The 22,249-nt window shown below is 41.1% G+C and overlaps 1 protein-coding gene across 5 annotated transcripts in view; it reads left to right on the plus strand.

The window, feature by feature from the left end:
* The window catches only part of PRRG1 (proline rich and Gla domain 1), a 52,321-nt gene that overhangs the window by 18,792 nt on the left and 11,280 nt on the right, over positions 1-22,249 (plus strand). For all 5 annotated transcript variants that reach the window (XM_067545107.1, XM_067545106.1, XM_067545103.1 and 2 more), the window contains 2 exons: positions 8,738-8,786; positions 21,766-21,926. In XM_067545107.1, coding sequence (XP_067401208.1) covers positions 8,777-8,786; positions 21,766-21,926 — 171 coding nt within the window. In that variant the 5' untranslated portion in view covers positions 8,738-8,776. The remainder of the gene's footprint in view (positions 1-8,737; positions 8,787-21,765; positions 21,927-22,249) is intronic.

A 22,249-nucleotide genomic window follows, 5' to 3' on the forward strand; every position in this document is an offset into this window, starting at 1 on the left:
AGAACCCCTCCATTATCTGGCTCTCCATATTAACCGGACAACCAGTGTGCATAGGTCTAGAAGCAGGCGATCTCTCCTGTGGCCGTGGATAGTGCTGCAGCCTCACGCTTTCTCATTCTCCAGGTTATCCGAATTTTTGATGATCTGATCCATCCCCTGTCCCAGTTAGATCAGATAAACAGGGTTGTGAAATAAGTAAGCTTGGTTTTCAAGACCGTTGGACGAAAACCAAACTGATAAAAGTGGCTGCTGGGCCACCTAATGCTATTCATTGTAATCGACAGATAAGAATTTGAATTCATCAAGTGACTTGAGTATCTTGTTTCCATTGTCACCAGGGAGGGAGGTTGCTTTGCTGACATGAAACAGAATCAACAAGGCTAGGCATGTTAGGCATGCTCTTTGGAAGCCTCTGTGGTGTCAGCACCACATATCAACTCAGATTAAGATGGGTATCTATCAAGCAGCAATGGCTTCTGTCCTGTTGTATGGCTCTGAAACCTGGGCCACCACATATGCAAATGTGCCAGCCTGTCACTTTTGACATGAAACAGCAACAACATATTGAAGGGGTTTCATATGGTGATTTCCTCACGTTATGAATGAGGATCTCAGGTATAAGACCAACCAGCCTCCAGTGTCTTCCCAAGTGACTCAGTGCTGGCTAAGGTGGCTTGGCCATCTGCTCCGTATGCTGGAGTCCATACCAACCTGCCAGCTTTATGCATTTGATCTAACAAAAGCTTGATGGAAAAGACCTCACAGACGGCTCTGCACACTCTGTGGCTTCTGACATTGCTTGCTTCAGCCATAACGTAGAGCAGGCTGCAACACTGTCAGAAGACAGGGCTGTCTGGAATTGGATGATTCAAAATGTGCACTCTACGCTCCACTAGCAGATATAATTATGAATCACTTTATAGTGACTCCAACCTGTTTTCAGTATCTGGTTTTTTTAGTATTAGCGTCCCCAATCCTGCAGTTTACTTTCAATACAGTCTAATGGCTCCAGAAGATTGGAAATAGGGAAATTTAGGCTTGATCTATACACAGATTTTGTATATGTTGGTTAGGAGTATAACTTTTTTAAACTGATGATGATACCAGGGCAATCCCTATTGTGGATGCAGTTATACTAGTATATATTCTAGAAAGACCTCTTTTCTGTGGAAAAAAGTGCTAACCTAAAATTAAATAAAATGGTTTGTGTTCCACCATCTGTTGTATCAATTGTATAAAAGATTCAGATTTGCTTGTGTTGCTCCCCTGGTTCTCGCATGTATTACACACATGAACTGTGGGAGCAAATATTTGTATTACAATATTAGACTTACCAAAATGTGGGATAAAATTATAATGAAAATAGAAAATATTCTGGGCATTAAATAAGAGATCTCCCTGGTCTTCTAACTAAATTACTTTTTCAATGGAAAAGGTGTTTCTAGAATCAGCAAACTCCAGCTTTGTCTGCTATATATGTAATTTTGAGGCATTGGGACAGTGACATATTGAAATCGTTGCTTTTTCTTTATTTGCATGAAATGTATTGCCAATTCTACATTATGATTTTAAAAGTTAGGACGTCAAGAAAGAAAGTATATTGATACATAACGGGGGCCTCAAACTTTCGTCTTAATGTATTTATTTGTCATAGATTCAGATTCTGTAGAATGTGAGGCTTCTCTCTAATGGTTGTGAAGGTAACCTACCTGATATGTGATGACGTAACATTGTCTTAGACTTAAAAGTGTTCTGAATAGGTAACATTCATCTCAGTATTGCAATAACGCCAAACTTTAATGTTGTTGTTCAAGTGGTTGCAGACATGTATTTCAGGTCAGTGAATATGCCTGAGTGGATGTGTATTCTAGGTAAGGTGTGCTTGGACCTAGTGCACCGAAGCTGGAGACATTTTTCCTGCAACAGTACCTATCAGGATGGCACATGCCTAACATTCTTTGTGGCCTCTCTCAAGGCTATATACGGTGGTGCTGCGCTGACCCCCTCTCCCCCCCCCCCCCCCCCAGTTCCTTCTTACTGCCTGGGGCCTGAATTGGAGCTCCCCATACAGGTTTTTCTCCTCTTGTTTTTTTTTCCTCTGCCTCACAGTTAGTTATTGAGACTGTATTAGTGTAAATAGTCAGTAGCAGTTAGAACCTATAGTTTAGTCTAGTTTTTTATTGGTAGTTCTATAGTTAGTATCTGGTGCTGAGCACGCAAGTTATGCAGTGTTCCCCAGGTTTCAAACACTGCCCATTGTATGGGATCTCTGTCCCCAATAGTGACCCCCCACCCATGCTGCTTGCTTGGTAAAAGACACATTAAATAAAAGGGTAGTCCCTTTAAATAATGAACACGCATCTCTGGAGAAGTACACCTGAAGAAGTACCAGTTTTAGGGCTGCTTCAGTACTGGCACCCTCTTTGGACCACCTGGCCTGTCATCTGCAGGAATCCTCTACCTGTATGGGAGTTTTGGACAGACCTTCCCCCTCTCCCCCAGATTCTGATCCTTCCTCAAGAAGGGGAAGGTTTCATTCATTATCTTCCAGAGTCCCGTGAAAGAGAACCCACAAAACAGATCAGGGCCATCTGAAATTGAAGAGAGATTCATCCTCCTCTTTGTTAAAGACAGACTCTCAACATTGTTAAGACCTAGATACTCAGGGTATAGCCAAGGTGTCAACCCATGTCTCCCCAGTACCAAGGCAGGAGGATCCTGGTATCATATTACTGATTCCAGAACAGTCTTTGGGATGGCTGTCTAGTCTGGTACCTGTGTATGCTGCTGCGGTGATGCCGCTTTTGGTACCAACAACTACAGAAGCATGTGTGGTGGCAACAGATTTTCTCTGTCTGTCTGTACCAGACTCTCCAATGACACGAGAGAGGTGCAGCATGGGTGCCCCTGGTTGTTACGAGTCCCTTGTCCTCTTTTGCTTTGGGACAGAATACACTAGTGCTGACAGCTTCAGTACCAGTGAAGAAGCAGATGTCATCCTCGATACATATGCCTGCAGGGCTGGCATTGGTTCACTCCTCTGTCCTGTAACCTCTTTATTGAAGGGTTCCTTGCGTGGGGACCTACTCTATCTTATTCCTTGTTACTGGTGGTGGACCTCTACCCAGTACCAAGCCCTTCTATCAGGCCTTCAACCTCTCAGGATGTGTTTGTGGTATCAACTGCAGTTCTGTCGCTGGTACTGACTTTGCCCTTCTCCCAATGGACAAATTGGGTTATCCAGTGGTTTCACTGAGTTGGGTGCACTCAGTGCCCCATGGTTATTGAGAGGGCTACTCCTATGCCAATTAGCAATCCTCCAGCTTGTCTCCATCACTGCATCGAAAGGTTTCACAAGTCATCCAAATGTTCAGCTGAAGGACAACATCATTACCAAGAGCAAAGATGCTCTTATGGCAAGAACAGGCCATCTTATTTCTAATTTCTTACATTGGCCTCCCTGGTGTGTTCCTTGCTCCCACAGATCTCTACCTCTGCCCCGAGTCAAAGGGAAGATTCCAACTTTTTGTAAGGTGGACCGACCCTCAGAACGACCTCTGCAGATTTAGGATGCTGCTTATCTTCCCAAACCACCTCTGTTGGTTAAACCCTTGCTGGAGGATTAACTTTTCTCTCAGAAGTTACTGTCAGCTCCAGCAGTTCTGTCCTTGTCCTCTCTGCATGACTCAGTGGTCCAGGTTCATCTTCTCCAGCTCTAGAGGATTTTAAATCCTACCAAGACCTATTTAGGAGACTGGCTACTGCTTTGGATATCCAAGCTGAACTGGCACAGGAAAAATACCCACAAGTTATTGGATGTCCTTCAGACAACGACTCTAGGAAGGGTCGACTTCCTGAATAATGATGCCAACATTATTATCCCCAACAGCTAAACATATGGATTAGCCATACTGTGTTCTGTTGCAGGGATTCAAGTGTGTTTACTCTCACCCAGTGTCAAACTTCCTAGTCGTCATGGACACTAATGTGAGACCACTGGAAAGAAGATTGAAGTTGACTCCAAAGGGAAAAAAGCCTAAACAACTGGACTCATTAGGAAGAAAGAGTTATTCTACTGCCTCGCACCAGATTAGATTAGTGAACTAACAAGATATTAGCAATGTCTAAATTCATAGATAGCCATGAAATCCTCTTTTGGTCATTTGGCATTCCTAGCTAAAGTTGGCTGGTTGCAAAGACTTCACTCCAATTCTCTCATGACATTGCAGATGCTTCCTTCAGGGTGATGGCTTCTGCAATTATGAAAAGTGCAACCTGGTCATGTAATTCCAGTTTAGCACCAAATCTTCAACAATCTATTGAGGACCTACCTTTGATGGGCAATCTTTGTTTTCCGACAAGACCAACAAGGTGTTGCACTCCTTTAAAGATTCACTTGCTACCCTCCGCTCCCAGGGAATCTGTCTGGCTACCAAGCGATCCATTTATAAGCCTCTACTGCAGTATTCATCAATGAGACAGTACTTCTATCCTCTGAGGCAAAAAGGAGACATAAGCCTCAGAAGAGGAGGACATCTAACTCCAGTTATCTCAATCATCTCACTCTCCCCCTGCTGTAGGGGAATAAACCTTTGACTTCTTCATTAAGGACAGTGATACAATCAGCAGTGATCTTCCTGTTCCTTCATCCCTTTTAGGGGGCAGAGTCTCATCCCTCAGAAGTTAGGAGGCGGCAATCTCAGAGAAGTGAGTTCTAAGTACAGCAGGACTGGTATATTCAATCCAATTCCTCCTGCCCACCATCCTTCCCAATCCCTTTTCAGGGACCCACATTATGAATCTGTAACTGCTGCTTGGGGGAACCCAGGATTGTGAAAGACCTCACTGCCATCTGCCTTTATGTGAGGAAAGTCTGTGCCTGCTGGGGATCAGCTCTGCAGCACAAGAACTTGCCTCTAGGCTTTGCAGGCCCCTCTGTTTCTCTATAGATTAGTAATAGGCACACACCAACCCCTCAGCCCTCTGAATGTCTCCCTGGAGTGTCTAGCCCCATTCCACTGGACACTCACAGTATTCACAGATTTGCTGCTTCCAAAGAAACAGTACACCGCAGCTTACCAGTTTCACCTCAGATCACCATTTCTCAACACACAGCACTTAGATATGTTTGTAGTGAAATTATGCACGTCCCTCGGGTCTCACCCATCCGGCATGGCTTGGACTTGTCTTAAGTTGGTAGACTCCATGACTTCTTGTACTTCTGTATCTGAGTATACGAGACCATCTTCAGACATGGCTGAAATCAGTTGAGCGTCCAAGCAAGCACCTTTTGGACCAGTTGGTCCGACTCCCACCTACAGTGTTAAGCTTACTAGAGTGGTGGATAAAACAGGGCAATGTATGTGCTGGCATTCCTTCTTGCCCTCTCCCATCTGTGACAATTTGTAACAGATGCCTCTCTGGTAGGCTGAGGTGCTCACCTAAAAGGGTGGTGAGCAAAAGCGCTCTAGACAGAGCATGCATTGAATCTTCATATCAATGTTCTCGAGTTCTGGGCAATTTGCACAGCTTGTCAAGCTTTTCTCCCTCACAACAATGGCTTGCTGGTCCAAATGTTGACTGGTAATGCCCTATCTGATCAGGGAGGGAGAGGCTCACTCCAGCTACCTTTGCCAAGTGGCAATAAACTTCTGGGAATTTTGCATCACAGAGGATGTCACTCCTATAGCTGCACACTTACCTGGTGCTCAGAATCAGCTAGCTGACTTCCTCCTCAGGGAATTCACCAACAGTCATGACTGGTCTCTCAAAACCTGCCTGCCGAGTCCTAATGTTCGGGTAAGTGGCATTCCTTCAGTCAACTTGTTTGCTATGAAAGACAACAATAAGCATCACCAATTTTGTTCTCAAGTGGGCCAATCTGGGCTTGCTCACTGATTCCTTCATGTTGGAGTGAGGACTGGGGTGAATGTATGTGTTTCCTCAATCCTTCTGGTTCCACAGGTCATTCACAGACAAACTAGACTGCATCAGGTTAATCATCACAGCCCTGGCCTGGCCAAAACAGTGCTGTTTATTTGGACCTTAGTTTCTCAGTTCAACCTTCTCACCCTCTGCCTCTTCTCCCAGGCCTATTGTCATGGAAGAAGGTTGAATGTTACATCCAGACCCAAACAGCTCGTGGCATGGCTTGTGAGGGTATGTCTGCACAGCACTAGAGCTCGTGGCATGGCTTGTGAGGGTATGTCTACACAGCACTAGAGCTTGGGTTCAAACCCGAGCCCAGAGTCTACACAGCAATGAAACTTCCTGAGCCCAAGTCAGCTGGCAAGGGCTATCCGTGGGTTTTTCTTTGCTGTGTAGACATGCTCTGAGTGGCTAGACCAAGAGGATAGGACATGTTCCAGAGCAGTTGAAGAGATTTTATTCAATAGTAGGAAGCAATTGATGAGGTCCACTTACCTGGCTGAGTGAAAATGATTTTCCATTTGGGCTATTAATTATGGGATGCAGCCTTTGGAAGTGAGGGTCCCACGGTGTGTTAGAGTATCTTCAGCATTTGAATCCTTGGGCATTTTTGAGAGTTTTCTGAGGGTACATCTTGTGGTGGTCTCTGCTATCCATCTATTTCTCCCTTGTTAGTGGTCTGGCAACTACTTGCTTTTGGCCTTTGTTATTCTCCAGCATTATGCACATGATACTGTCTTTGTTAGGTTCTCTCAATGATTTTCGAGAGATCCCAATGTTTTCTTTTCAATCAAACAGCAACTTTCCTGGCATCTAAAGTACACCACATCCTACAAGTAAGGATGAGGTAAGGATGAGGAACATCTGTGTACTTTAGATGCCATAAGGTTGTTGGCCTTCTGTCTGGACAAGACCAAGCCTTATAAACAGTGTCTGTATCTGTTTTCTATTCTGATCCCATGAAAGGTCAAGCAGTGTCAGCACAAACAAATTTCTAGATGAATTTCTTCTTACTACAACTAATAGGATAGCCAATACTATTCCTTTGCAAAGACTCTTGGCCCGCTTGGCAAGGGCCTAGGCTACATCAGTCACCTTTCTCAAAGGTGTTCCTGTACTGGACGTTGTAGGGCTTCCACTTGATCCTCAGTACATAAATCCAGTCATTATGCAATCACCACTTCATCCAGAACTGATGTGAACGTTGGCAAAGCGGTACTGCATTTGTTTATTTAAATAGACTCTCAAATCCTCACCATATGGTACTGCTTGTGCGTCATGGAATACATAGAACCATCTGAAGAAAGAAAGTTAGTTACCCATTATGTTAATATTGTTCTTTGAGATGTGGTTCTGTGACCCATTCTCTCTCCTCTCGATTGGAAAATGGGGCCATCTCCTCCAGTGTGAAGGAAATGAAGGGGAGTCATATATAGTCCTATATAGCCTCGAGTCTGGCCACTAGGAGGTGTGGGGTATGTGTGCCTCCCTGACAGGTACTGCTGGTGAGGGAAAAGTCTCTGTCTCCAAAGCACTAAGCACAAACACATCTGAGCGGAATACACTTCTACATAAATGTGTTCACTTGAGTGGCCTATGTATCTGCACCCACATCTCAAAGAAAGTTAAGGAACTGTAAGTAATTGTTGTATAACACTTACAGGACATCTAAAAAGATGATTACATGTGTTTAACTGTATGCCTGCCTTAATATGCAATTTGATATAAATGGACAGATTGTGGTAGGTCTAAAATCACCCTGCATAATTTGTCTTCAAAGTGCTGAATGCAACAGTAATTTGTATTAACTAAAAGTTTAGCCGTTTGTTATTTATGGGTCTATTAAACCGGTGGGCTGATCCACCAACCACAAAAGGTGAGATCATGTTCCAAACAACTGCACCATTGCAGTTCTTTCACTGAAGGTTTTCTTTATTAACATGGAAACAAAGTTTCAAAATGACACCAAGAAACCCAAACAGTTTCACCATCCCTTTGCACTAATCTCCAGGGCTTTGCAGCCCTTCTTCTACAGCTGAAGCTTCTCCCCAGCAAGTGTTTTGCTCTCAGGAATTCTGCCTGAAAGGTGCAGAGAGCCCTTTCCCTGATTCTTCCTTTAACCTGGGTCTGTCCTGTCTGCTTCTCTGCCTGGGAGGTATGATGCGTTACATGCAAGTTTGGATAGGGCACCTGACTAAGAGTAGGCATGTGACCTACCAAATACATTTCTCATTTTAAAGGGACCATAACAGGCACATTGGGTTGCTCACATCTGCTCCAAGGTCCAGTGTCCTGTTCTAGGTCTTGTTCTACTCTTGAGCTTGTTTAAACCTCCAATTTGACATCTTTGGAAAATTCTCAGTGGATCAGGTGTTATATATTCCCCTAACTTTGTAGCCCTGATCCATGGACCAGAACTAATAAATTAATTTACCACTCTGAATATGACATCCTTGATTAGGCTACATAGAGAATAGTTATGCAGAGTTGATGGAATTCATAAGCAGATTTTGTTTTATGTCAATATCTTTGTAGTAATGAAACTACTTCTAAATATGCTTTTTTAACATTTCCCATGAGGGAAGAATTGTGTAATAGTGGGATAATGTCTAGAAATACTAAAAGTATGCGTTATTTGGTGACACTGAATATCAAAGCAGAGGTTAGATTTGGTCCCCAGGCTTTGGATATTTCCAACTCCGGTAGGAGAGAATGTTTTTATGGTATATTTTTGTGCTGAGAGGAGTTTTTTCCAGTTAATCCATTCTTCACAAAATTGACAGCAGTTTTTTTTCCCCTTTTGTTACAGACCCTCCATTTCCAGTTTCCTGCCAGGGCAGTGATAACCATGGACAGTGGTAAGTGTTTGCTTAAGCAATGCTGAGCATGCATACTTTCTAAAGGTATTCCATTTAAAGGAGGACTTTACCACACTCCAAAACAGAGTACAAAAACCTGTCTTCAGCTAGTGGCTTTCTGGGACACTGATTTTTGTCTGAATAAAATTGTTCTTGTTCAAAGGAAGCTTCCCTTCTGCTTGGTCCTGACCTCATCTTTATAGATAGAGGAACTGATCACAGAACTAAAAATTAACAGTAGCTTAGGTATAAGTGATCTTGACTTGATCACATTTATAAAGTACAAACAGAATAAAGGCCACAATTGGTGCTTTAAGACAGCCAGTTTCACAAAGCAGAAAACAATTATGAGCCAAATCAGCTAGGAGGAAGAATTAAACAGAAAAAAAGTGAAGAATAATTGGGAATAGTTTAAGAACACTTGACTTGATGCCCAAAAAGTCACAATCAAGAAAGGCAGCTGTACTGGTTAACAAACCAGATAAAAGATGATGTTGGTAGTCCATCGCTGACTATGATGATGTCGCAATTCTCATCTTTGGCTACACATATGACTCTGAAGTCCGAACCCTGATGCACAGAGTTGGCCGCACTTGGGACATGGGAAGTCCATATCTGGCGTTTGATGATGCAGCTCTTTGGCACCTTTCACGTGCAGCCCGGAGATGTTTTCATCAATCCAGTTCAAACTTGTTACATGCTGATCTTGTCAGAGACCACTAGTGAGTCCTGTTCTGAGTCAGTTGCTCAAATTCTTTGAGATTAATGCCAGCCCACTGATGGACTACTCTTCAGGTTATCTTTGAAGCACTTATACGGATGACACTTCTTTCTTTTACCCTGCCTCAGCTCTCCATACAAGATCTGTTTTGGGGGACCGTGATCTTCCGTTCTGATGACGTCTAGTCCACCTAAGTTGTGCTCTCAATAGCATTTCCTCAATGCTGATTGTGTTGCTCTCTCAAGGACCTTAGTATTGGTCACACTGTCTTGCCAACAGATGCTCATTATTGAACGGAGGGAGCGCATGTGAAATTGCTCAAGCTGTTTAATTTGCCATCTATATAAAGACTCCATATCTCAGATCCATACAGGAGAGATGCTAGAACCACTGTACCATAGATCTTTGTGGAAAGATGAATTTTGTGTTGATTAAGGACTTCTGTTCAGAGTTGACTCGGCTTGTCTAGCTTTCCTGATTCTGGAGGCAATTTTCTTATCTAGGGAACTGTTACTCGAGATGGTGCTGCCCTGATATTTGAACTGATCCACATTTTTCAGCTGTATGCCTTGCATGAAGATGGCTGGTGCTGGAGCATTTGAATGAAGTGCTGGTTGGAATATGCCCTCTGTCTTACCTAGACTGATGGTGATGTCAAAGAGCTGGGAAGCTTCAGAAAATCTGTCAACGATGACCTGAAGGTTGTCATGTCTCTGGGCCATCAAGGCGCAGTCATCTGCAAAAAGCATCTTGATTTTAGTATTGAGTCTTCGAAGATCGAAGACAGAGCCACTGAATTGGTAATGGAAGTATATCCCCCAATCCCAGTCCCTTGTGGCATGGCTGAGGACAGAGGCAAAAAACAGGTTGAACAGCACTGGAGCAAGTATGCAGCCTTGCTTCAATCCATTTGAGATTCTGAATGCGTCCGAAGAATCACCATCAGAGAGCAATTGCCCGGTCATGTGGTCATGGAACAGACGGATGATTTATATGAACCTTCTTGGGCAGCCCAGTTTATATACAATAACCCATAGACCCTCTCTGTTGACCCTATCGAAAGCTTTGGTCAAGTCAATGAAAACTGTGTTCAGGTCCATGTTCTGCTTTAGATATTTTTCCTGGACCTGCCTTACACAAAATCATGTCCGTAGTACTATGACCTGGTCCAAAACCACACTGCACTTCTAGCAGTTTCTCCTCATAGATGTTGGCAATGAGAAGTATTTTCCCTGCTGTACAGAGAAGAGAAATGCCTCTGTAGTTAACAAGCCAGATAAAAGATAAACAACTATGTATAACAAATGGAAGAAGGGGAAAGTTGATAGCTTCTGATTTATGTTCATTATTAGGATTTGTAGAAAATTGATAAAGGAAACAAAGGGACACAAGGAAAAAATCTATGGTCAATAAAGTTAAGGACGATATGCAGGTTTTTAAAATATATTAGGATAAAAAAGAATCCTAACAATGGATTTGGTTTATTACTAAATGGAAATCATAGAATTATCAATACTAATGCAGAAAAGGCAGAAGTGTTCAATAAATATTTCTATACTGTATTGGGGGGAAAACAGATGTAGTCATCACAGGATAACATTTTTTATATTCCAGTAGTATCTCAGGAGGATGTTAAACAGCAGCTGCTAAGTTAAACATTTTTAAATCAGCAGGTACAGATAGCGAGCACTTTAAAAATGCTTGGATGCAGGTTAAGAGCTTGCTGTACTATTAATGTTGTTTTTTGATAAGTCTCAGAACACCAGGGAAGTTCTACAAGAGTGGGGAAAAAACTAATGTTATGCCAGTGTTTCAAAAAGATGAATGGGAAGACCTGAGTAGTTATAGGTGTGATAGTCTGACAATGAGCCTGGACAAGGTAATGGAGTGGCTCATATGGGACTCTATTAATGAAGAATTAAAAGATGGTAATATAATTAATGCCAATCACCATGTGTTTATGGCAAATAGATTGTGTCAAACTAACTTGAGGTCATTTTTTGATGAGATTAAAAATGTAGTGAATAAAAGGTAATAGTGTTGTAATATATTTAAACTGGATGTTTTTCTGAAAGATATGTGCTAGGAGTTACTTTGGGGAAGCTCTATGGCCCGTGCTATTCAGGCGGTCAGACTAGATGATCACAATGGTTTTTTGGCCTTGCAATCTATGAATCCTTATATTCGTGATATATGTAATAGTTGAAGATATAAATTCAGTTTTGGAGGTTTAAATATAGGTTCTATAGATAAGATTGCACTGTGACTTCTACTTAAAACAGGCCTAAATTTCCTCTGTGATATATTTTAATTGAGTTTAGTTTCAAAACTTGGCATAACTCTTCTGAGGACAATTATATTTTTACTAAGCTTTTTATTTTTCTTGAAAAACGAAATTTCAGGGGAAACATCTTTATTCTCTCTTTTTGAAGTCTTGCCTTGCCTTTCCTCTTCCTTGAATTCCTCTAGCTAAATGACCATATTCCCCCACAAGTTCCAGACTTCACATATATATACATTCTGATAAGATCTCAGAGCACTGCCAGTTCTGAAATTTTAAAACTAAACATAGGGGGTTATTTCCCCTTATTGATCATAACCTAATTGAGTTTCACCAAGCTTAGCCTGCAGAATGGCTCAAATCTGTCTGCTGCCTGTTTCCAATTTAAAAACACAGTGCTTTTATTTCTGCTTTTCACTGGCAGTTTTCAATCTGATCCCTCAGTGAGAAGGAGGGATTGACTTGGGTTTTGCGTACGTGGGTTCAACAGGGGTGTGTTACTCAGAAGGAGAGAAAATATTTGCTTGTGCAGAGGGGAGACTAGGGAGAGCTCAGTTCCTTTGCACTGAGGCACCTGCCTTGAAGTACTCTGTGATATTGCTGCTTTGGCTCCCTGGGTGCACTGGACTAGAGGGAGAGAAATGTAAGGTAGAGGATCTGTATTCTGATGAACTTCTTATGGTTAAGTCAGAGTGGAGTTTTTCCTTAACTCTGAACCCCTCTAGCTCAAGCCCCATTCTGCCCCTCTTTCTCCCCCTACCTCCCTCCCTCCCCCCCCCCCCCCCCACACAACCCTGTATCCTCCTGTCCATCATCCCTGATCATCCCCACACCTTCACTCAAAGCTCCCTTTCCCTTACAGTCCACTCCCCACTGTGCCACCCTACTCCCCTATCATAGTCTGCATGTAAAACGTATGCATATAAAAGTTTAAAGGCTTGGGGATGGAGGTTTCTCCTGGCATATAAATGCAGCTCTCCAGGGGACCATCAAAAAAAAACAAAACTGCAAAGCAAAGAAATAAGCAGTTATTCTTGCCCCATATCTACACTACACTCATCCATTCTGTTTTTGAATCACAGGTACTTCCTTTCCACCACTTGCAGCTATGGAGGTATGTGGGCAGTAGGCCTTGATTTCTTTTTTAAAGAAATCGTAAGAAGTGGGCATTAAATAAACGGACTTGTTTTTGTTGGTAAACATAGCTTTATGAGGATCTAGAAAAATTCTGTCTGCCCATTGACAGATTTTTGTTGGTGTCTATTCAGTGATCATGAATAGAAGTATACAGAAGTATAACTTACAACAGGGACTTCCATAATGAGCAGAACTCAGAAACTATACAGTAGTGTAAGTTGATACAACTAAATGTAAAAAACAGGCACTATTTAAAAATGTTCGAACATATGGCAAATAATGAAAACATCTCAAGTCCAGTAGGAATTCAATTAGATGCCAGCTCACTTCCACATTTCACTGGGAACAATATTCCCAGTTGCTATTTCCTAGCATGCTATGCAGTGAGTGCTACTGCTTTTGACAAGTCTGTGTCTGTGCAGAGGCAGGTGAGGAGGTGAAATAATACCATCTGCTTGAGATGAAGTGAGACTGACAATTTGGACTATGTGACTCTTGTAGAATGTTGATGCTGGTTATGGTGGAACTTCATTAGTATGTTTAGTGACTTTTTAGAGCTCACACTACGGTCTTGATGTGCACAGAAGCTTTCAGATGGGGCATAAAGCAAACCCTGTTTACTGCACAGGCTTTCATAATTAATGAACGTCACATTTGCCAGTTTCTTGATATGTTTTCCCGCTCACTTTCAACTTAAGAATACGGGAGTAGAAGTTGTTATGCCAAATTTATGGCATCACACTCATTCCCATGGCAGTAGAAAAACCATAAATAAAAGAGACAATAAAGTCAGTTATATTATAAAAAGGGTGAGCTCTTATTACAAATATATATCTTTAATATTAGCAAAGGGAATTAATAACTGACTTCACGGTGTTTTTGTAGCTTCCTTTGACATGAAACCTCTCTATTATTCTGTATTACACAAAACACTAAATACTGAAAACAAATATATTTTAGGAAATAGGAATGTGTTCCAAAACATGATGCTGCTTAGGATTTTATGTAATTTCAGCTGTATCTACAAGTACTTCAGTGGCAGTTGGCAAAATAAACAATTTTAATAGTAATACTCTTTCAAACAAACTAGATTAGGTTTTATTTAATAACATTATTCAGGTTTTGGGTATTCTGAGTAACACTAGGAATGTAAATTTGATTTTTCCCTTATCCTCTGTCTACAAGTAAAATGCATAAAGATACGCTGTTTCCTACATTACTACCAACCATTTCAATTCCATTTAATCTTTCCTCTCTATTTGTTCTTGCTGAGACCTCGATGTTAGAGTTAATTCTCTTCTGGTTTGCTTTTTTTTCTTTTCTTTTTTTTTTTTTTTTTTTTTTTTTTCTTTTCCCCCTTGGAGGGATATTTCTATTAGAAGAGAGAGATGCTGATAGATGACTAGTGTTCAGAGGCTTCATGGCAAGGAGATGGTTGTTTACAAGACTGCAATTACCAGTTGGTGCTGGAACATATTGCATCTCTCCCTGGACTTCTGGTGGCAGAGATGATAGTGCCATATTTGGGTGTGAACCAGAGAACAGCATATGGTAATTGTTTCAATTTAAGAGGCGTAGCTACAGACTACCAAATTCCATTAACTTGATCCCAAAAGTCCAATGACTGATACTCATTTAAAATATTATTTGGTTTTACTCATCCATGCTGTTACAGACATAATTGTGTCTCCTTTTTGCATCTTAGAGATCCTGGATTTGGTGGACAGTGATGGCTTAGCGTGTGCAATTCTTTCCTTATTTTGAGTTCTGTAATAATAATAGCTGCAGTGAATTCAGCTGCATTGTCATTTAGGATATGTGCAACATCATACACAAGTTTATCTGCAAATTAGTATGCAATCACAGCTGCATGTTTATATGATGGTGGTCACAGTATTCTAAAATGGCCAATTGTTCCCAGAATATAGTTCCATTGTCTCTTTGTATAAGCCGTGGAGCAGTAACAGTGCTATAACTAAGAATCAATCTCCTGAAGAAGAATAAACTTTCATCAAAATTGCTTTGACAAGAACACTTTTTTGTGTTGTCTGCTGCCTTTTTATATTGATCTCTAAATACGGATTTGAAAAGCACCACAGAACCATACAACTTTAATCAACACGAGTGGCTATATTGCATCAGACTAGTTCTGTTTTATTCTGTCACACCTGCCATGGTGTGTGACCATGTGTGAGCTGGATTGATCATTACATATCTACAATGTCAACAAAGCATCTGGTTTATGCTTCTTAATATGCTTTTGTACATCACTAAAATACACATTCTTGTGATGTGGTGGAAGGGGAGGGGTAACCTATTTTATATTAAGCTCCATGTTACAAGTAGACATAATTCTAACATTCTTGAATATTGGATTATTTTAATATCTCAGTTCTTGTTGATGCATTTGAAACAGAAGGGGTATATTTTATGCTGTGAGTTAAGTGAATGGTCACTTGCAATAGTTGTTCATTCTGAAATATTAAACCACTGCTTAAAACTAGGCCTTATTAATATTTCATGAAAATACCTGCTTTATATCTTTGACCCCAGTGGCCAATTTAGTGGTAAATTGGAAACTGTTGCATAAATGAAGAATTTCAGTACTTTTAGCATACTGCAGCCTTTGATCGCAAACTCTTCGGCCACCTGTATCTCCAGCCTGCTTTCTTCTTTCACTGCCTCCCCCCAACAGCTATTCTCACTTTTCCAACTCAAATCTTTCCAGCTGCCATTGCCAAACCAGTTTCTTATTAACATCCCTGGATAGTAAAACTTAAACGTGCAATTAAAAGTTACACATGAACCATCTGAGACATGTAGCATGCATATCAGTAGATGGAATCTGAGAATTCTGAGACTGATACACAGGATGGATTACAAGCACTAAAATGTGTTTTGTATAATCAACAACCAGAATTTACCTCCTGTTCATGTGTTTGTATAATCACCTCTTGTTTGGGCCATCAGCGGGGTTTTTATCTGGAACCTCTAACTGTATGAATTTAAACTTCTACCACTAGATCGAAAATAGTGTAGGTTATATTTATTCCACCTGTATTCTGCGAAGGGAATTTTTAAAAATAGTTAACTAGATCACCGCTTCAGGAAGATGAGGGAGGAAGGAAACAAGAATCCATCCCTTCAAATAAATAGTCTTCATGCTGGATCTCCCTTCTGAGTAGTTGCCTTTCTCTTGTCTTCCTAAGCACCCCCTCACACCTTCTCCTCCAGTCCTTTCTCTCTTCCCTCCTGCCTCCCTTTATAAATAGAATCATAGAAGATTAGGGTAGGAAGAGACCTCAGGAGGTCATCTAGTTCAACCCCTGCTCAAAGCAGGACCAACCCCAACTAAATCATCCCAGCCAGGGCTTTGTCAAGCCGCACCTTAAAAACCTCTAAAGATGGAGATTCTACCACCTCCCTAGGTAACCCATTCCAGTGCTTCACCACCCTCCTAGTGAAAAAGCTTTTCCTAATATCCAACCTAGACCTCCCCCACTGCATTGCTCCTTGTTCTGTCATCTACTACCACTGAGAACAGCCTAGCTCTAGTTAAAGGCTGCTATCAAATCCCCCCTCCTTCTTCTCTTCTGCAAACTAAATAAGTCTCATTCCCTGAGCCTCTCCTCATAAGTCATGTGCTACAGCCCCTTGATCATATTTGTTGCCCTCCACTGGACTCTCTCCCATTTGTCCACATCAAGCGTGTTGTGGGGGGCCCAAACTTGACACAGTGCTCCAGATGTGGTCTCACTAGTGAGGGATAAAGGGGAATAATCACTTCCCTCGATCTGCTGGCAGTGCTCTTACTAATGCAGCCCAATATGCCATTAGCCTTCTTGGCAACAAGGTCACACTGTTGACTCATATCCAGCTTCTTGTCCACTTTAACCCCAGTTCCTTTTCTGGCTACTGTTCCTTCTCCAGCAGCATACTAACTTATATAGCCCCATGCACTTCTTTCCCACGCTTTTTTCCTGACAACACTCCAGCCTTACTAGGGCCTGGATTTCCCTTGTATGGGAGCAGGCAGCTGATAACAGATTCCCTCTTGGTGCTGATCCCCTTCAGAGCTATCAGTGCCCATTTCCTGGCAGACAGGATCTAGCTTCCACATCATGGGACTTCACAGGAATGGGGCTACACAGGTGTGAGATAGTGGGTGGGTATGGGACACGCTTTTGTCTCCTTTCTTCCCCAAATTTAAATAAGCATTAAATTAATTATTAAATTAAAAAAAATTTAAATTAAATATTGTTTCTCTGCCTAGAAATATCCTGGATTTGAAAAGTTCCCATAAAGTTAAAAAGGTGTTCTCTATACAAAGTGTAGTTGACCTATGAGGTGGTAATACACACTTTCAGTATAATAAATTCCAGAGTTCGTTTACTTGAATATTTATATTTCTTGATAATTTCTAGCATTAACTCCTCTCTCCTCCCACCCCTGGGCTCTTGTTTTATTACGAATCCCAAAACAGAGTGAAAACTAGTTGACTATGTATATCTAACTCTTGTTTATTTTCTTCTGTGTGTTCTGCAGCTAATATTTTTTATGGAGTACCAAAATGGGGAGCAAACAATGCAAATGATGAAAACAGTCTGTTTTTTCCATAGTCTTGGTGTAACTGCTGTAACGGGGTTCCAAGGATTTGGACCCAAAATTTTCAAGAGACTGATTTTAGTTGCATCAATTTGGGGTGTTCAAATTAGACTCCTGTAAATGGACTTGATTTGCAGAGCACTCTACAAAATGGTCTTTTAAGATCTCTCAGATTGGACTCCCGAAAGTATAATCATAGAATCATAGAATATTAGAGTTGGAAGGGACCTCAGGAGGTCATCTAGTCCAACCCCCTGCTCAAAGCAGGACTAACCTCAACTATATCATCCCAACCAGGGCTTTGTCAAGCCTCAGCTTAAAAACCTCTAAGGATGGAGATTCTACCACCTCCCTAGGTAACCCATTCCAGTGCTTCACCACCCTCCTAGTAAAAAACTTTTTCCTAATGTCCAACCTAGACCTCCCGCCCTGCAACTTGAGACCGTTGCTCCTTGTTCTGTCATCTGCCACCACCGAGAACAGCCTAGCCCCATCCTCTGTGGAACCCCCTTTCAGGTAGTTAAACGCTGCTATCAAATCCCCCCTCATTCTTCTCTTTTGCAGACTAAACAAGCCGAGTTCCCTCAGCCTCTCCTCATAAGTCCTGTGCTCCAGCCCCCTGATCATTTTGGTTGCCCTCTGCTGGACTCTCTCCAACTTGTCCACATCCTTTTTGTAGTGGGGGGCCCAAAACTGGACACAATATTCTAAATGCAGCCTCACCAACGCTGAATAGAGGGGAATAATCACTTCCCGTGACCTACTGGCAATGCCCCTCCTAATGCAGTCCAATATGCTATTAGCCTTCTTGACAACCAGGGCACACTGCTGACTCATATCCAGCTTTTTATCCACTGTTACCCCCAGGTCCTTTTCTGCAGAGCTGCTGCCCAGCTCGTCGGTCCCCAGTCTATAGCTGTGCATGGGATTCTTCCTTCCTAAGTGGAGGACTCTGCACTTTTCTTTGTTGAACCTCATTAGATTTCTTTTGGCCCAATCCTCCAGTTTGTTTAGGTCACTCTGTATCCTATCCCTACCTTGCAGGGTATTTACCACTCCCCCCAGCTTAGTGTCGTCCGCAAACTTGCTGAGGGTGCAATCTACCCCATCCTCCAGATCATTAATAAAGATGTTGAACAAAACCGGACCCAGGACCGACCCCTCGGGAACTCCGCTTGTGACTGGTTGCCAGCTAGATATGGAGCCATTGATCACTACTCGTTGAGCCCTATGCTCTAGCCAGTTCTCTATCCATTTTATAGTCCATTCAGCCAACCCATACTTCTTTAACTTGCTGATAAGAATACTGTGAGAGAGAGTATCAAAAGCTTTGCTAAAGTCAAGGTATATCACATCCACCGCCTTGCCTACATGACTGAGATAGGTAAACTATTTAAAAACAAAGTCTTTCAAGTTGAAAAATGAAGAATCATGATGGAAATTTAGTTTACAGGGCCTTTATTGTAGCTCAAAATTGTCCTTTAAACTTTTTCCAATAACTATCAATTGAACTTTTAAGAAATCTAGTTTTACTTTTCCTCCATGAAGTAGAGCATTTCATTAGTAAGTACTAAAATGTACTAACCACAACTGTAGTAAGTAGAGTTTTTCATCCTACTAGAATTTAGGAAGCAACATTTATTTTCATTTGGCAAATTCCTAAAGAATGACTATTGTGTACTGAGGAGCTTTGCCTGCCATTTCCTTTCTTTCCTGTTCTCTGGTTTTCCACACTATTGTGTTCTGAAGTGATAGAAAAGTGAAACTTACACTATTATACACATCAGTTGGATAATGGTTCTTGTAAACGCTACTTTGCTGTTAGCATATGGTATAGAACAGCAAGGAACATCACAGAAAAAAGCTGGATCTTGTATTTGTGCTAAAATCTCATTGAGGGCTTGATTCTCAGTCAGGCTTTCATGTCCAATTCTTTTTAACTTGTGTGCATAGTTACTGAGATTGCCTGGGCTAATTGTGCATTTGCATATGTAAATGCCTTGCATCTAACTGGTTATTTCTATATGTAAATAGAAGATTCACATGCAATTGAATATTGAGATCAGGAATGCAAGTCCCCTGGCTTTTTGGTATCTTGGGGTCTAATATTCAAATATTTAATTATTTTAAAATTTACACATTTTTGCTACCACTGAACCTAAAGATCTACTAGGAAAGAAGTACATTGCTCAAGTTGAACAAACTAAAATGTAACTTAAATTTCTACTGGATTATTTTCTTAGTCTAATGTTGGGGTATTGGCCATAAACTGAAAAATGATACCATTTATGGCAGTATAGGAATGCAAAGGGAGACAATAACCATTGCCAAAACAGGTTGGTAGCAAGGTTACAATCTTAAAAAGCTCTGTAAAATTTAAGCAAATCATACGTAGATTAACAGTTACTAAAGGTTGTGAAAGCTGGCCTTGTCTCTGGAGCTCTTTAGAGAGTTAGTCATTCACCCTCCTGGATTTGGAGTGTCCCAGACCCTGTTGCATGCCAGCATATGCACAATTCAATAGGAAAGCAGGCACAAAAACAGATTATTCCAGAGTCCCACATAAAAGATGTGGGGGAGGAAGGATAAAAGGTCCATGCATGGCAGAGATGGTGTTGGTATCACAGGATGGAAAATACCTCATTTGGTCAGAAGATGAGAAGGGAAGCTGGAAAGCCAGAAGGTCAGAAAATGAGAGATTCTCAGGAAGGAAGAATACACTTGGGGGAAATTACTAAGCAAGCGATAAAGGCTATTTGTGTCTGAAATTTGGTCACCCTACTAATGTATCATTTGAACCATAAAATGACTTTTGCCAGTTTGCTGAAATGTCTTATCTAAGGATTAACAAGTCATAATATTAATCAGACAATACCATATTAAGTTCTATTTGGATTTGATTTTTTTTAAACAACATTTTGTTCCAAGAATGTTGTACTTATAGGTACGGTTGGAGTTTCTAACGCCATAGTAGCTAGTGAAGTTCAATGTTGCATAAGAAAACGTGTAGACCTAAGGAACTTCAATTTGAAAAAAGGTTATAAAGAAGATGTTTCAGCATAAAGCTTCTGAGAATTTCAGATATGGTGCCCCACATGGTCATAAGTACTTTTTTGGGGGGAGTTCACAGCTATGTGTTGTCAGGTGTTGGCTGCTTGTGTGTTCTCCCAGAGTGTATGCTGTCTCAGTTCTGCACAGATAGCTGATCTAGCAAACCACGATTGGATTACCCAGTAAGACCAGAGATTCATTTCAGTAACGAAGGCACCAGGCCAGGTTTATTGCTGATGAGGCATGGTAAAAAGCACCCTATATGTGCTACAAGTACACTTAATACATGTATGCCTGTGACAATGGACTGATTCAGTAAACAGTGGTATTTTCCATTCCTCACTCGGCCAGCCAAAGATGCTTCCTCTGAGACCTTCTTTTATACACTGTTACAAACTAGTTTCATATTGCCTCTCTGATGTGTGTAGTTGCCACCCTCTAACGTGGCAGGATACCACCCTTTACTTTGTATAGAATGGTTCAGTCAAAACATCTCTATCGTATTATCATCTTGACCTTGGAGAGGGCAGTATGTCCTTGTCATTTTTAAGGAATAAGCTTGTACTATTCTTGGTATCAGGATTTCCTGGAATTTGCTTGTGTTCTGTGCCTGTGTATTTCTGCAATACTAGTTCTGTTCTTGCCAGTTTCTGATTTCTGCTAATTTTGTTTAATAATAACAGGGCTTAACTGCTGCCTTAGCTCAGACCTTAGGCCCTGGCCTGTCACACTAGACCTTGTGTCTTAGGTTCTCACTTTCTACTACACCATGTACCATTTGCCCTCTGTAGCCCTGAAAGAAAGCACTTAAGCATGTGCTAAAGTTCATCTTCAATCAGGATGGTACTTATGTATGTGCTTAAGTCCCATTGACTTCAGAGTTTAAGTTAAGTATGAGCTTTAATGTTCTGTTGAATACAGATGCTGTGCTGAATCAGGTCCTGTAGTTGTACTTAAACATTCTGTAGCATTGTACCTATAATGCTCAGAAGTCTATGCAAAAGTATTTTTAATAGCCAGTAACACTTGGTGGAGCCTTTGTATTTTTTGTAGGTAAAGAGAATGTTTTCAGAAGTCTCCAGACAACAAATTATTTTCCTTTGGGCAGTTTTATCCTGAACTTTTGGAAATGTATCCATGCAATATTATCAGAAGTGACCTTTGTATTCTCTTCACCCTTTCAGTGTTCCTAACAGAGAACAAAGCCAACTCTGTGTTAAAAAGGTACCCAAGAGCCAATGGATTTTTGGAAGAGATAAAGCAAGGAAACATAGAGCGTGAGTGCAAAGAAGAAATCTGTACCTATGAGGAAGCAAGAGAAGCTATTGAAAATGATGACAAGACGGTAAATTATTTTTTTTAAATAATTGAATTACTTAATGCAAGCTTAAGTGTGTGCGTAGTGACTTGAAGCTTTCCTGCATTGTACTAGATTTCTTAGCTTATTCTTTTTTACTAAATGTATTGTGACAAAACTAGTAAACTACTCCACAAACTTTGGGACATTGAACATCCTCTTATGGAGGAGATGAGTCTGAGTCTGCTGCATGCCACAAACATCTTACTTTAAATCATGCATTTAAAGCCATGAGAGAAAGCAGTTGAAATGCAAAGTACCCAATAAAGATAATCTTCTTATTCTAAAAACAAGCAAAATTGAAGTAGCTT

The sequence above is a fragment of the Emydura macquarii genome, unplaced genomic scaffold, assembly GCF_026122565.2.
Source record: "Emydura macquarii macquarii isolate MOO-44397 ecotype Brisbane River unplaced genomic scaffold, CSIRO-AGI_Emac_v2 contig_1043, whole genome shotgun sequence".
NCBI classification, from domain to species: domain Eukaryota; kingdom Metazoa; phylum Chordata; order Testudines; family Chelidae; genus Emydura; species Emydura macquarii.